At 35.5% G+C, this 13091-nt stretch overlaps 1 protein-coding gene across 1 annotated transcript in view; it reads right to left on the reverse strand.

Moving 5' to 3' along the window:
- Positions 1-3883: 3883 nt before the first annotated feature.
- The window catches only part of CLIC4 (chloride intracellular channel 4), a 70058-nt gene continuing 60850 nt past the window's right edge, over positions 3884-13091 (reverse strand). Inside the window, exons 5-6 of the mRNA XM_025446901.3 lie at positions 8145-8326; positions 3884-7410 (exon numbers count right to left, since the gene is read on the reverse strand). Of these exons, the coding sequence (XP_025302686.1) occupies positions 7246-7410; positions 8145-8326 (347 nt within the window). The 3' untranslated portion in view covers positions 3884-7245. The remainder of the gene's footprint in view (positions 7411-8144; positions 8327-13091) is intronic.

The raw sequence follows: 13091 nt of genomic DNA on the forward strand, positions 1-13091 counted from the left end.
AATTTTACCTTTGCCATTGCTTTTTATTCTCCCTTCTGGTTCCCTACTTCATTCTGGGGGTCATTTTTCTTTGGGCTGAAGTACTTCCTTCAGTATCTTTGGTAGCACTGATTTGGTAGTGCTAAATTCTCTCTGCTTTTGTCTGTGTGAAAATGCCCTTTTTGACTTAGCATGTGAGAATACTTTTCATCAAATATGGATTTCTCAGTTGGTAGGGTGTTTTCTTTTCTTTTTAGCAGTTTAAAGATTCTCCTGTCTGCTGGCTTCCGTCTCTGCTGAAAAGTCAGCCACTAGTATTGTTACCCCTTCAAAGGCTATGTGTCATTCTTCTCTGGCTGTCTTTAGGATTTTCACTGTCTTTCGTTTTCAGCAGTTTGATTATGACATTCTTAGATGTGGTCTCTTTGTTTTTATTCCATATGGAGTTTGCTGAGGCTTATAAATCTGTCTTCTCAGCCATTATTTCACCAAATACTGCTTCTGCCCCATTACATTTCTGTCTGCGACTTTAGTTACACACCTTTAGATTACGTTGCCTCCTGTGTTTTCTTGTAGATTTGTTTTCGCATTTTTCGTACTGCCTTTGCTTGGATTTTTCTGTTAATCTACCTTTGAGCACTAATCCTGTCTTCTGCAGTCTATCCTGCTCTTAAACCCATGAAATGGATTACAGATTTGTGCTTTTTGGCTTAAAAAAAAAAGAAAAAAAGCTTTATTAACGCTTAATTTATCAACTGCAGAATTCACCCATTCTAGGGAAACACAAGTAAATGGTTTATAGAAAATTATTTTTTTTCCTTTTTTCCTTTTAAGAATATATTTTGGAATTTATAGAAGAATATATATTTGGGGAAAAAAAAGAATAAATATTTGGAAAGGGGTGCCTGGGTGGCTCAGTTGGTTAAATGTCTAATTCCGGCTCAGGTCATGATGGGCTCCATGCTCAGTGGGGAGTCTGCTTCTTCCTCTCTCCCTCTCATGCTATCAAATCTTTTTTTCTTTTCTTTTCTTTTTTTTAAGGAATATATTTTGGATGACATTTAAATTGAACTTTGGGAGCACCTGGCGGCACCTTGGTTAAGCATCGGCCTTTGCCTCAGGTTATGATCTTGGAGTCCTGAAATTGGGCCCTGCATTGGGCTCCCTCCTTAGTGGGAGTCTGCTTCTCCCTCTTCCTCTGACCCTCCAACATTTTTGTATTCTGTCTCAAATAAATTTTAAATATATATATATATAATGCTTTAAAAAAATTAATTGAACTTTAATTCAAACACAAAGGAAATTCGAATCACTAGCTTTGCCAATTAACCTGTCAATACACTATCCAAAACTTTAGCATGGCAGAGCTGCCTCCATGCAACTTTAAAAAATTGAGAGAACTTTTATATATTAAAATTTATCAAAAAAAATTTATCCTTTTAAAGTATACAATTTAGTGGGGTTTTTGTATTTTAGTATACACAAAGTTGAACAACCATCACCGTTATTTAGTTCTGGGATATTTTTATCACCCCAAGCAGGAACCTCATCTCACCAGCGGTCATCCTTCATTCTTTCCTCCCCCACCTCCTGAAAAATCACTTATTTATTTATCAATCTCTGTAGGATTTCCCTATTTGGGACATTTCATATAAAGGGAATCATACATGACATTTTGTGATTGGCTTCTTTCACTGAGCAGGCCTTCGAGGTTCACTTTTACCTTGCGTCTGTTCTTTATGGCTGAACAGCATTTCATTATATGAATAGAGTTGTTCTGGGTGGGGGGGGTTGTTTGTTTGTTTTTACCCATTCATCTGTTGACATCTGGGTTGCTTTCATTTTTTGGCTACTATAACAAGGCCATGAGGATCCATGTACAAGATGTGTAGAAGAAGTATTCCTCCTAAACATAGGAGTAGAATTGCTGGGTCACATGGCTGCTCTATGTTCAACTTTTTGAAGAACAGCCAGACTGCTTTCCAAAGTTGCTGCATTTTTTATTCCCACCAGCAATTTTTGAGAGTTCTAATTTCTCCACATCATTGCCCACATTTAATAATCGTGTCTTGATTATAGCCATACTAGAGGCTATTTTTTGTGGTTATAACTTACATTTCCCTAATGACTAATAATGTTAAGCTTCTTTTATGTGTTTATTGGCCATCTGTGTATCTTCTCTGAAGAGATATCTACTCAAATCCTTGCTCGTTTATTACTCAGTTCTAAGAAGTCTTTATTCTGGACACTAGACTGTTACCTCTAATCCATGTTTAGAACAGATCCATCATCCCCAAAAGATCCCTTATGCTTGTTTGTAGTTCCCACGCTCACCTCAAGTGCCAGGCAATCATGCTGCTCTCTGTGTATTTTGGGTAAACTCCTCCTGCCAATGAAATCTAGTCTTCTAAAAATGGTGAGATTATGGGAGAGTTCATCCTGCTTTTTGAAAGCCCTGGGATCAGCTTCTAGCATGTCATGTACAGCTCTGGAATTCAGCAAATGTCCTGTGAGAAAACCATCATGTACTTGGGGTTCTCGGGTTTCCAGTGAGCTTGTAACTAAGAGCCTTGTGATTTTCTTTTCCTCAGCAGAGCTCTTTCTGCATGGCCCAAACCAATCCTCAGTTTCAGGCCCAGAATCCAAAAATGCCCTCAGGGAAGAAAATGGCCAAACCATCAGTTCATCTCAGAAAGGCTTCCTTCTTTGAAATTCCAATTTGTTTAGTCCTTATTGCTTTTTGTTCTCATTTTAAAATGTTATGTTTTTTGTTAATTGCAGTATGAATGTTGTGTTGGTGTGACCTACTATATCCTACCTATCAATTACTGTAAGCTTTTAAGTCTTTGTATCTTGTCAGGCAAGCTTCCTAGGTTTCCCACCCCTCTCCAGATATTTATGGGCTATGGAAGGGCATAATTCTTCCATTATGAATTTTATTTTTTTTTTCCATTATGAATTTTAAAAATCCCATTTGTCTAGTTCACACACACACACTCGAGTTTTTGTTGGAAAACCTATTGAATTTATAAATTGAGATAGAACTGAAACTTTAAAAAAAAAAAAAAGAACTGAAACTCTTAAGACTCTTAGGCTCCCTATTCATGAACATGGTATACCTATCAATTGAGCAAATTTCTATTAGGTCCTTTGATAATATTTTGCACTTCATAAAGGAATTGCATTTTTACTAGATTTGATCTAGGATTAATAAATTTATAATTAAAAGATTAGTTGATCTTTTAAAGCATTTCATTTTTTAGATTAGGTAATATATGTAACAAACTTCTCAAAGCTCAGAAAAGTATACAATTTCCCATTTTCTTCAGTCATCCAGGTTTTGTCCAGAAATGTCATCCAATGTTACTAGTTTATTAATTTTAATATGGTTAATATTAGTATACGGTAATTATATTTTTTTCAATATTATATCTATTAATCTGGCTGAATTTTTTTATAATAGTTTTTTTTTATTTTTTTTTTTCCTTTATGTGTATGCATCATCTACAAAGAGCAGCCATTTGGTCACTCTTTTCCATTCCCTATTCTTTCTACAGATTTTCCTGCATTGGCTAGGATGCTTCTAGTATAAAATAGCTGTAAAAAATAGCTAAATAATAGCTGTAATAGAAGCCAATCCTGTCTTATTCCTGGCTTTAATGGGGGGGGGGGGGCTTCTGTTTCATATTTATATATGAAGTTTGCTGTAGGTTCTTGGCAGATAGCTTTATTGGGTTAAAAAATTTTTTGCCTCTGGCACTACTTTGCTAAGAATGAGAATCATGAAAGTTTTTATTAAATTATTTTATGCACTTACTGAGATAATCATATCATTTTTCCCCTTTAATCTATTAAATGTGTTGAATCACCCACTCATGGAAAAAAGTAGTCTCAAGTAAAACACTTTTACCCAGGCTGTTATTTATTTTCATGAGAGGGGAAAAAAGAACCTTTTATGATAGTGAAAATATACTTTATTTTTTTAATACAATAGCTGCCAGCAATATACTGGTTCTAGAGAGAGAAAAGAAAATACAAGCATTCTATAATAAGCTTTCATTTGCCTTTTCAAGTAATTCTAAAGAAAATATTCCAATTCTGTTCAACATTAGGACTTAGGGAGTTGAAATTTTTTCCATGATAAAAATATAATTTTGATAGCCCCAATCTTGATCATTTATAAAGGATGGAATTTTAAAAGCCCGTATATTTTGTATATCAATAATGAATGCTTCCCTCTCTGAATCAAATACTGATTATAACCAGTGTAAGAAAATGGTTAATCAAAAAACTTGATGAAATGTGTATCAAAATGTTCATGAAAAAATACATTGCTATTTCTTCTCATTTTTTACCTTGTAGATATTTTCTAAATGGATATTTTAAATGTACAGAAATAAAAGCTATCTACATAATTCTGGAGAGATTCAAAACTCAACAGATGTTAAAGATGTCTAAATTCTAAAGTTGATCAACTTAGTGTAAGAATAAAAGGTCAGAAATCTCTTAATTGTACACAAATTGCTCAAGAGTTTAAAGATAAATTTTGTAAGCCAAGTTATCAAGAAATCAAATCTTACACGATTTTCACCACAAAAGTCAATGATCCTAATAAAAGACAGCAAAAGGGTATAGAAAATCTGCATCTAAATTTTTTTTAAAGGAAGTTATATCAACTGAAATAGTAAAGAGCTTTCCAACTGTTCAACACAAAAATTTCTCAGAATTCCTTGGAAATTAGTGAGTTTCCATTCAGACTCTAATCTTGTTGAAGTGGAACAGAAGGGTTAAGTAAAGGGGGAAATGATTTAGTAGTTGTAGAATATCAGATGATCTGCGTTATATCAGTTCATACACTACATGAATTCCCATGAAAACTTTCATGCCCTAAAATCTCCCAAGATTTTAAGCTATGATCTTTCCACAAGTATAAGATGGGAGAAAAAATCATGTTCTGGGATCCTTCTTTTTACTACCTTTTGTCCATTTGCCAATCTCAATTTCACTTAACTAACTTCCCTGATAAAGTAGTTGTCTTTCTACATCAAAATCATAATAGACAGACCTCTCTTCCTTGGACATCCAGAGAGATAGCCAAGTACAGTCATGAGATAAATTTTTAAAAAGACAAAAGAATAAATATCCAAAGTGAAAATACTTCACAATTGAATTTCAGAATGTGGTTTCCATCCCTCTATTTTGAGAAATGTATCTCTGTCCTCATTAGCCCCTCTATTGTGCACCACTTAGTCCACTACTCACTTGAAAGAACAGATCTCCTTTCTCTTGAATCTTGTTCATACTTTGAGTCATGAGGAGAGGTTCAGTATCACCTGAATGCCAAGTTACTACTACTCTGAAAGGAGGTGAGAAGTGGTGATGGCTGCCTATGTCCAGGCACACACATGACATTTTCACCCACTGAAATTCTACAGCTACTGCTATAGAATTTCTCAGTGATAATCTAAGTGCTTTACTTGGAACCAGATTAAATCATTATCCAATATTTAATTACAAAAAGGTAAGTGCCCGAACTTTTGATCAGCAATAAAGAGTTCTAAGAAAGGCAAGGCAAAGAAGCCTCCCTGAGCCAAATGGATACAATGTGGAGCTTATCCTTCTATACCAAGCTAATTACTGATTAAAAAATGTAGTATATGCTTATAAAAATTAGGCCGCTTCCATAATGCCAGTGATGAATAAATGTTAACACACCAAAGGGGGGAAAAACATTGCCATTTTACAGCAATAATATACTTAAATTTCCAAAAACAGCATATGAGAAATAGCACTCCTTAAACAAGTTACATATAAAAAATTACCAAAAATGCATTACAGTCACAACCAGAGTCTTTGGAGCAGGACTTAGAAAGCACATTTTTTTTAAAAAATGAATAAATACATAGCAAACTTTGTTTTATTTTTACCAAGTTCATCCTCCCTTGTTAGAGCACAAATCATTCCTGGTTTAGGGCTTCAATTAAAAAAAAAAAATACAGAGTGCTGTTCCTCAATGTGGCTTTAGAAAAATTTAAGCAAAGGAAGTACAATGATGGAGATTAGGCAAAACTGCAGTAAATACTTACTCACCATAAGAACTATAATTTAGTCCAAAAGGAGTGAATCATCCTCTACCCAAAGTTTAACAGTCAACAGGGGTAGAATGGGAAAGCTGTAATGTGTTTTATCTTTTTAATATAGAATGGATAATGCCTTCTTTACATTATCCGTAATTTATTAAATAGGCTTCAGAAACAAAATTCTGCTTGACATTTTGACAAACCCACTCTACATTCCTTAGGTTAATTTTTGTGTTAATTTTTACATTACTAGTCATTGTACTGCTATAGCTAAATCAACAAAATGTCAGTTCATGTAGTGTTACTCAAAAGATCTACAGACAGCAGGGTCTATGCTGACCTAAAAAGCTTTTTAAAATAAAAGAGGAAAGCAATTAAAGTTTCAAATGAATGGCACTGAGCAAAATACATACAAAAAAAAAACAACATATTTAGAGAGTAGCAGGTGCCCACTGGTTTTTCTCATATAGATAAAATACTTGAGGAAGATCTGGAGAATATCATCCCTTTCTCTAAACTTGTAGCTTCTACATAGTGTCAGATGTTATAACTGGTATGAAGGATAAATGCTTTTAGGCAAAAGTAAAAATCCATGTACAAAGTAAAACAGCAAAATCTGTAGTGACTTTCTGTAGAAGGCTCTCTTCATTGGTGGTAACATACCCAGGACAGACTGAATAGAAACACAGTATTCTGATACAGTAGCAATCCTTTCATATACTCTTAGTAAATATTATATAATTCCCAAAATACATAAATATTCCTTGTACCATGCATTGTGCACTAGTTTGGGGCTGACTGGTCGTGGGTACTATTTTAACAATTAAACACTGCACCCCAGAAGTTCTGCCTGCCATCTGTACACAGTGAACAGACATGATGGTGAGGGCTCCGGAGGGATGCCAATCTGCCTCTCAAGTGAAGAGTGCGGCGGAGTGTCTCCGAATCAGAGGAGAGGAGGGTACGGGGCAGGGGAGGGAGGCAGGGTAAAGAATTTTAACATAATACTGCTTAGGAGTGTATATTTAAAGATAGCTACTATACCTTGTCTATCCTTTACCCTAATCTTGAATAACTGCACGTTCATGCAAAATAAAATTTCTACTTTATAGGAACAGGAGCAGTCTGTTAGGAAAAGCATATTTTTAGGGGAAGATGCAAAGACATCTCTCTCATAAGTGATATTTTACTTGGTAAGTCTTTTGGCTACATCACTATACGCTATTTCAACCTCCTTATCACTGGGACAGGTATTGGTAAACTCATCCCTACTATAAGCATTAGTTAAGTATCTCCAGATGCCAGTCATTCCTTTTGGAATATCAAAGTTGCGGTATTTTTTGGCCACCACCTGAAATACAAAGAGATCAAAAGTTAACATTTATTTTCCGTGACTTGTAAACCAGACTTATCTCTGATTTTAGGGCATACTAATTCTGTGAATCTCTGAGAACGGCTTCTATTTGAAAGGAAGTTACCTTCATTCTAACTAGAGTTTTAAATAATGACAAGGACTACAAAGTACATCAGAACCTCAGTAATGTGACAGGGATTGCAAAAGCCTGCCCTGGTGACCCAGAGAGACAGCCATGTGTCATCCCCAGGTAAATACTTTAAAGCACACACACGGTTTTAGATCTCTGTTTTCCTTGGTCTTGAGCTTTACCTCACAACTAGTGTTTACTAGTATTCTATTTAGCACAGTGTCTTACACAATAAATGCTCAGTAAATATTTTCTTTGCCTTGTATAGAAATAACCAGGTGATCACAGAACAGAATTTGACAATGTAAGTGAGCGCAGCAATCTCCAATTCAAAGTTACTGCTACACTTTTGAATTTTTAGACAGCCACAGGAAAAAAATTCTTTCCCATATGCCTCAATTTTAAGACATACTTTTCCATTTAATTAATAACTCTAGGGAATTCCAACTGTTGCCTAAATAGCATTAAGTTATACCATTCAGGGTTGCTAGCCATGTATCAGGAGATCAAAAAAAAATTTATACACAAAGAAAAGTGCTATCGTAGTAAACTGAGAATACCCAGTCTAATGGCAATGTGACACCACATCTTACAGACCTACCTTGACAATATGCAGTTTGGGAAGCAGGTTGCAATCAGCTAATGTCATTTCATTGCCATCCAGAAATTTACGTGTAGAAAACTTAATGTCCTCCATGCTATTCTCATCAATTTCATCAGGGAGGGGAGAATTCAGATATTCATCCAGTTTCTGTAGGGTTTTCAAGAGACCCCTCTCCAATGCTGAAAGAAAGAGGATACTGTAAGAAGGAAAACCACCCAAGCCCTAAGTAGAAGCATTACTCTTTCAGTCAATAACTATTTTATCAAATGCTTACTCTGACATGTAGCACTGTGGAACAAGAAAGACAAGGTTCCTGCTCTCCAGGAGCTTATTTACACAGGGTGAGGAGTGAGACAAATGAGTACATTTGTTCAGGTAAATACAGAAATGAGCATGACCATTTCAGAAACTGGAATCTGTAAAAACTCAATAACTAAATGCCCTATTAACGAACACACTATGGCCCAACACAGTTGATGTTTAAACTAGAAACATGAGTAAGAAAAGGCAAACCTATTAATTCAAATCCAGGAAAGAAAATCTTGCCAAGAGAGAGATTCTTGCCCTGAATTTTAATTCTGTTTCCCCAGGAATACTTGGATTTATCACCAAGAAACATGTTAAGATACTCCAATACAGACAATCCAAGCAGAAAGCCTGAGGTTTTTAAACTGTCTTATACACAAGAAGCCAAGGATAGCATTATTTTATAATAACATGGAAAACACAGAGGTCAGATTAGAGAATCCAATTTACAAAAGTCAATCAGGAGGCTCTTTAGCCAAATAAAATAAGATGCCATGATTGTTCTATTTCAGACACAAGTGGGACAAAGCTAGCCTGAATACTTGGAATGTCGTTGGAGAGGAATGTGGAATAACAACAGACAGGGCTTCCATCATCCTTTCTTCTTACCCCTTACTTTCCAGGCCCACCTTCATCCCCCACTCCCAGAATGAACAAGCTCACACTGATGACTACAGTGGTTGGCCAGAAAAGAAAGCTATATTTAGGTGACCATCAATACAGTTATAAGTTTGAATCAATTTGGTTCCACTGGAGAAAAAGACAAAAGTTTTATATGCTACATATTAGATATTTCACCAGCAACATAAATATGTCCTAACCAAAACCTCTTCTTCCAAAATACTCCCATCCACTCTCCTTCGGTCCCCTCCAACAGTCCAGACAACAGATGGCAGTCTCAGCTAGATAAGGGGCTATAGGCATAAAAAGAAGTAAGTGGACTTTAGAGGTAACTTAGGACATAAAATCCAACAGAACTCGGAAACAAAACAATATGGAAAAAGGATAGATGTTTTCAGCAAAATACAGATGTGAGCTTCTACTACATGCTAACTCTTACTCTAAGCATCGTTAAATTCACTCTTGAACAATGCAGTTTGCATTTACATTTTGGGGAGCGGGAGTAGCACAGAGAAACGGTCAGCAAACGATTCCCAAGGCAATGCTGGTAGCATTTGCTGAAACATTTACTGCCTAAAGAAGCAGGTTCAGGGAATGCAGACACGAGTTCAGTATATGCTGACTCTGAGGTGTCTGTGAGTCATTTGAGTAGTGGCATCCCAATGCAGTTGGGCTACAGTGTCTGGTCAGTCTGGGTCAGAGCAGTATGTTTATAAATCCTGAGAACATAAATGAACACTGAAGTCATGTTGCTAGCGTGCAAAAATACAACTGATTCTTATAATGGCCTCACATCCAATAACCCCACTAATTAATTTTTTTATTCTTACAGTTTATCTGTAGATTCTTTTGGATTTTCTATGTACACAATTCTATTGCTTAAAAATAATGACAAATTTGTTCCTTCCTTTACAATTCTCGTATCTTTTATTTCTTTTTCTTGCCTACTGTATCGGCCAAGACCTCCGCTACAATGCTGAACAGAAGTGGTGACGGGGATCCCTGGGTGGCGCAGCGGTTTGGCGCCTGCCTTTGGCCCAGGGTGCAATCCTGGAGATCCGGGATCGAATCCCACATCAGGCTCCCGGTGCATGGAGCCTGCTTCTCCCTCTGCCTATGTCTCTGCCTCTCTCTCTCTCTCTCTCTCTCTGTGACTATCATAAATAAATAAAAATTAAAAAAAAAAAAAAGATTAAAAAAAAAAAAAAGAAGTGGTGATGGTGAATACCACACCTCCTAGTTCCTGGTCTCAAAGGAAACCTTCTGGTAGTTCCCTATTATGTATGGTATTTGCTAGAGCTTTTTCTTGTAGATTCTCTGCCAAATTAAGGCAGTCCTCTGCTATATTTCCTTTGTTAAGACAAAAAAAAAAATCATTTTACCATAAGTATCAAATTTTATCAAGTACTTTTTCTGCTTCTACTGAAATGATATTTTTCTCCTTTATTCTATTAATTTATACAGATATTTTAATGTTGAAATAATCTTCTGTTCCTGAGTTAAACCCCATTTGGTTGTGTGTAACACCATTTGTCATCTTGCTGGAGTAGGTATATTTTATTTTAGACTTTTGCGTCTAGTTCAGGAGAGACTGGCCTGTAATGGTCTTTCTTTTGATGTTCTTGTGTGGTCTGAGAGTCAAGGTTGATCTCAAAAAGCTGGGAAGTATCTTCCTCTCTTCTGTTCCCTGGAAGAGTATGTGCAACAGTGATATTACTTCATCCCCAAATGCTTAGAAGAGTGCATCAGTGGAGCTATTTGGATCTGGAATTTCTTTTATGAAACGGTTTCCAATTAGAGATATAAGACTATTCACGTTTTAATGCCTCCTATAGTAATTTTGTTACACTATACTTACTGTAAATTTAATTGTTTTCAAATTTATAAACATAAAAATTTTCATAATATCCTCTAAGAATCACTTCAATGTAAGATCTGTAGCAATCTCCTGTTATTCCTAATATTGGTTACTGCTGCCTTTCTCACTTTTCTGGATTTTTCTTGTCAAGAATTTATCAATTTTTATTATTTATTAGACTTTTTGAAGAACTTTTAGCTCTGCTGATCCTCTATGTTTCTTATTTCAAGGAAATCTGTTCATTAGTATTTCCTTTCTTCCACCTTATTGAGTTTAATTTGCTGATCTTTTTCTATCTAAACCCTCAAAGTGGAGACTTTCCGATTTCCAATCTGTTTTTCTAAATTTCCCTCTAAGCACAGTGTTAGCCATATCTCATAAATTCAGACCTGCTGTCTTTTCATAATTTTATTTTTCTTCAGCACATGGGTTCCTAGAAACATCCTGCTAAGTTTTCAAAGATACAGAAATTTTCTAGCTGTGCTTTTGCCACTGATCTCTGGCTTCTTTTCTTTGTGGTCAGAAAAAAATATTCTTTATGATTACAATTTGTATTTTTTGGAAAAATTTTCAGATTTGCTTTATGGCCAGCTTTATGGTCAATTTTGACAGTGTTCTACGTGCATCTGAAAAACAGATGTAATATTCTGCAGTTATCGGGTACAGTGTTCTGTGTACATATCAGTGGGACCATAGGTGTTCGTTGTGTTGTTCATTCTGCTAGACTCTTGGATTTTTTCCTTCTGGCTAATTCTAACACTTACTAAAGGAGTGAATTCAAATCTCCCACCAAACTGTGGATTAGTTTCTCGCTCTTTTAGTTCTGTCAATTGGGCTTACATATTTTCAGGCTAGGTATTTAGTAACACAAATTTAAATCATCTTATCTTTCAGGTAGATTAACCTTTTAAATCAAAAAAAAAAAAAAAAAAAACCTTTTAAATCAGTTTGAAACGTGTTTCATTATCTCTAGTGGTGCTTCTCTCCTTAAAGTCTCTTTTGCCCAGTATCAGTGCAGCTTTGCCAACTTCTTGGTTAGTATTTACACTACTTCACTTTCACCTTTCCTGGATACGGGTGTATGTTTTACATATATATGTGTATTCACTCTTGTACAGAAGGAACATATTTTTGAGCCAGCTGGCAAATGATGTCTTCGATTTGGAGTACTTAAGTCATTTACATTGAATATAATTACTACAAACTTTGACTTAAATCTGTCATCATACATTTTGATTTCTACTTATTCTGTGTTCTTCTTTCATGCTTCTTTGGATTAAGTTTTTTAAAATTATTATTCATTTCTCCTTCTATTAGTGTGTTATTAAACAGTCTTTTACTAGTCTTTGTTCCCCAGACTTATTAAAGTTTACTTGTAACTTTCACCCCCTTCCAGGATAACTTCACAGTTATCCTGAGGGCCTCAGGATACTACCACCACTAACTTCTCTCCTGTCCTATAAGCTACTATGGTCATGTATATTAATTTGACATATTTTAAATTCCACAAGGCATTACTGTTTTAAATAGACAGTATCATTTATACTTTGTAACATATTTATACTACTTTTTGCTTTCCTTCCTTCTTGCACCTCTTGGTGCTCATCTGAAATCATTTTCCTTCTGCCTGAAGAACTATGTTAAGTATTTTAGTGGGAGTCTACTGAGATAAGTATTCAGTTTCTGTTCATTTAAAAACATCTATCTCGGGATGCCTGGGTGCCTCAGTGTTTGATTACCTGCCTTCGGCTCAGGGCGTGATCCTGGAGTCCTGGTATTGAGTCCTACATCAGGCTCCCTGCGTGGAGTCTGCTTCTCTTTCTGCCCATGTCTCTGCCTCTCTCTATGTCCCTCGTGCATAAATAAATAAAATCTTTAAAAATAAATAAATATGTCTACTTCACCTTCACTTTTTAGAACTCATAAATAATGTCTTTATTACATTCTTATAGCATTTTTCAGCTGAAACACTTGGTGAATATATAGTAGAATTAATTCTCAGAACAGCCATGAGACAGAGGAAGATTAGATAATATCCCATTTTTAAGATACTGAAATGAAGGAGTAGAGAATCTGCCTTATTCTGAACATCAAAGAAAAGAGACCTGACTGATATCTTAGAGAATGTAAAATGTGTTATGATTACTTGGAATTGTAAA

The sequence above is a fragment of the Canis lupus genome, chromosome 2 (assembly GCF_003254725.2).
Source record: "Canis lupus dingo isolate Sandy chromosome 2, ASM325472v2, whole genome shotgun sequence".
Classification (NCBI taxonomy): domain Eukaryota; kingdom Metazoa; phylum Chordata; class Mammalia; order Carnivora; family Canidae; genus Canis; species Canis lupus.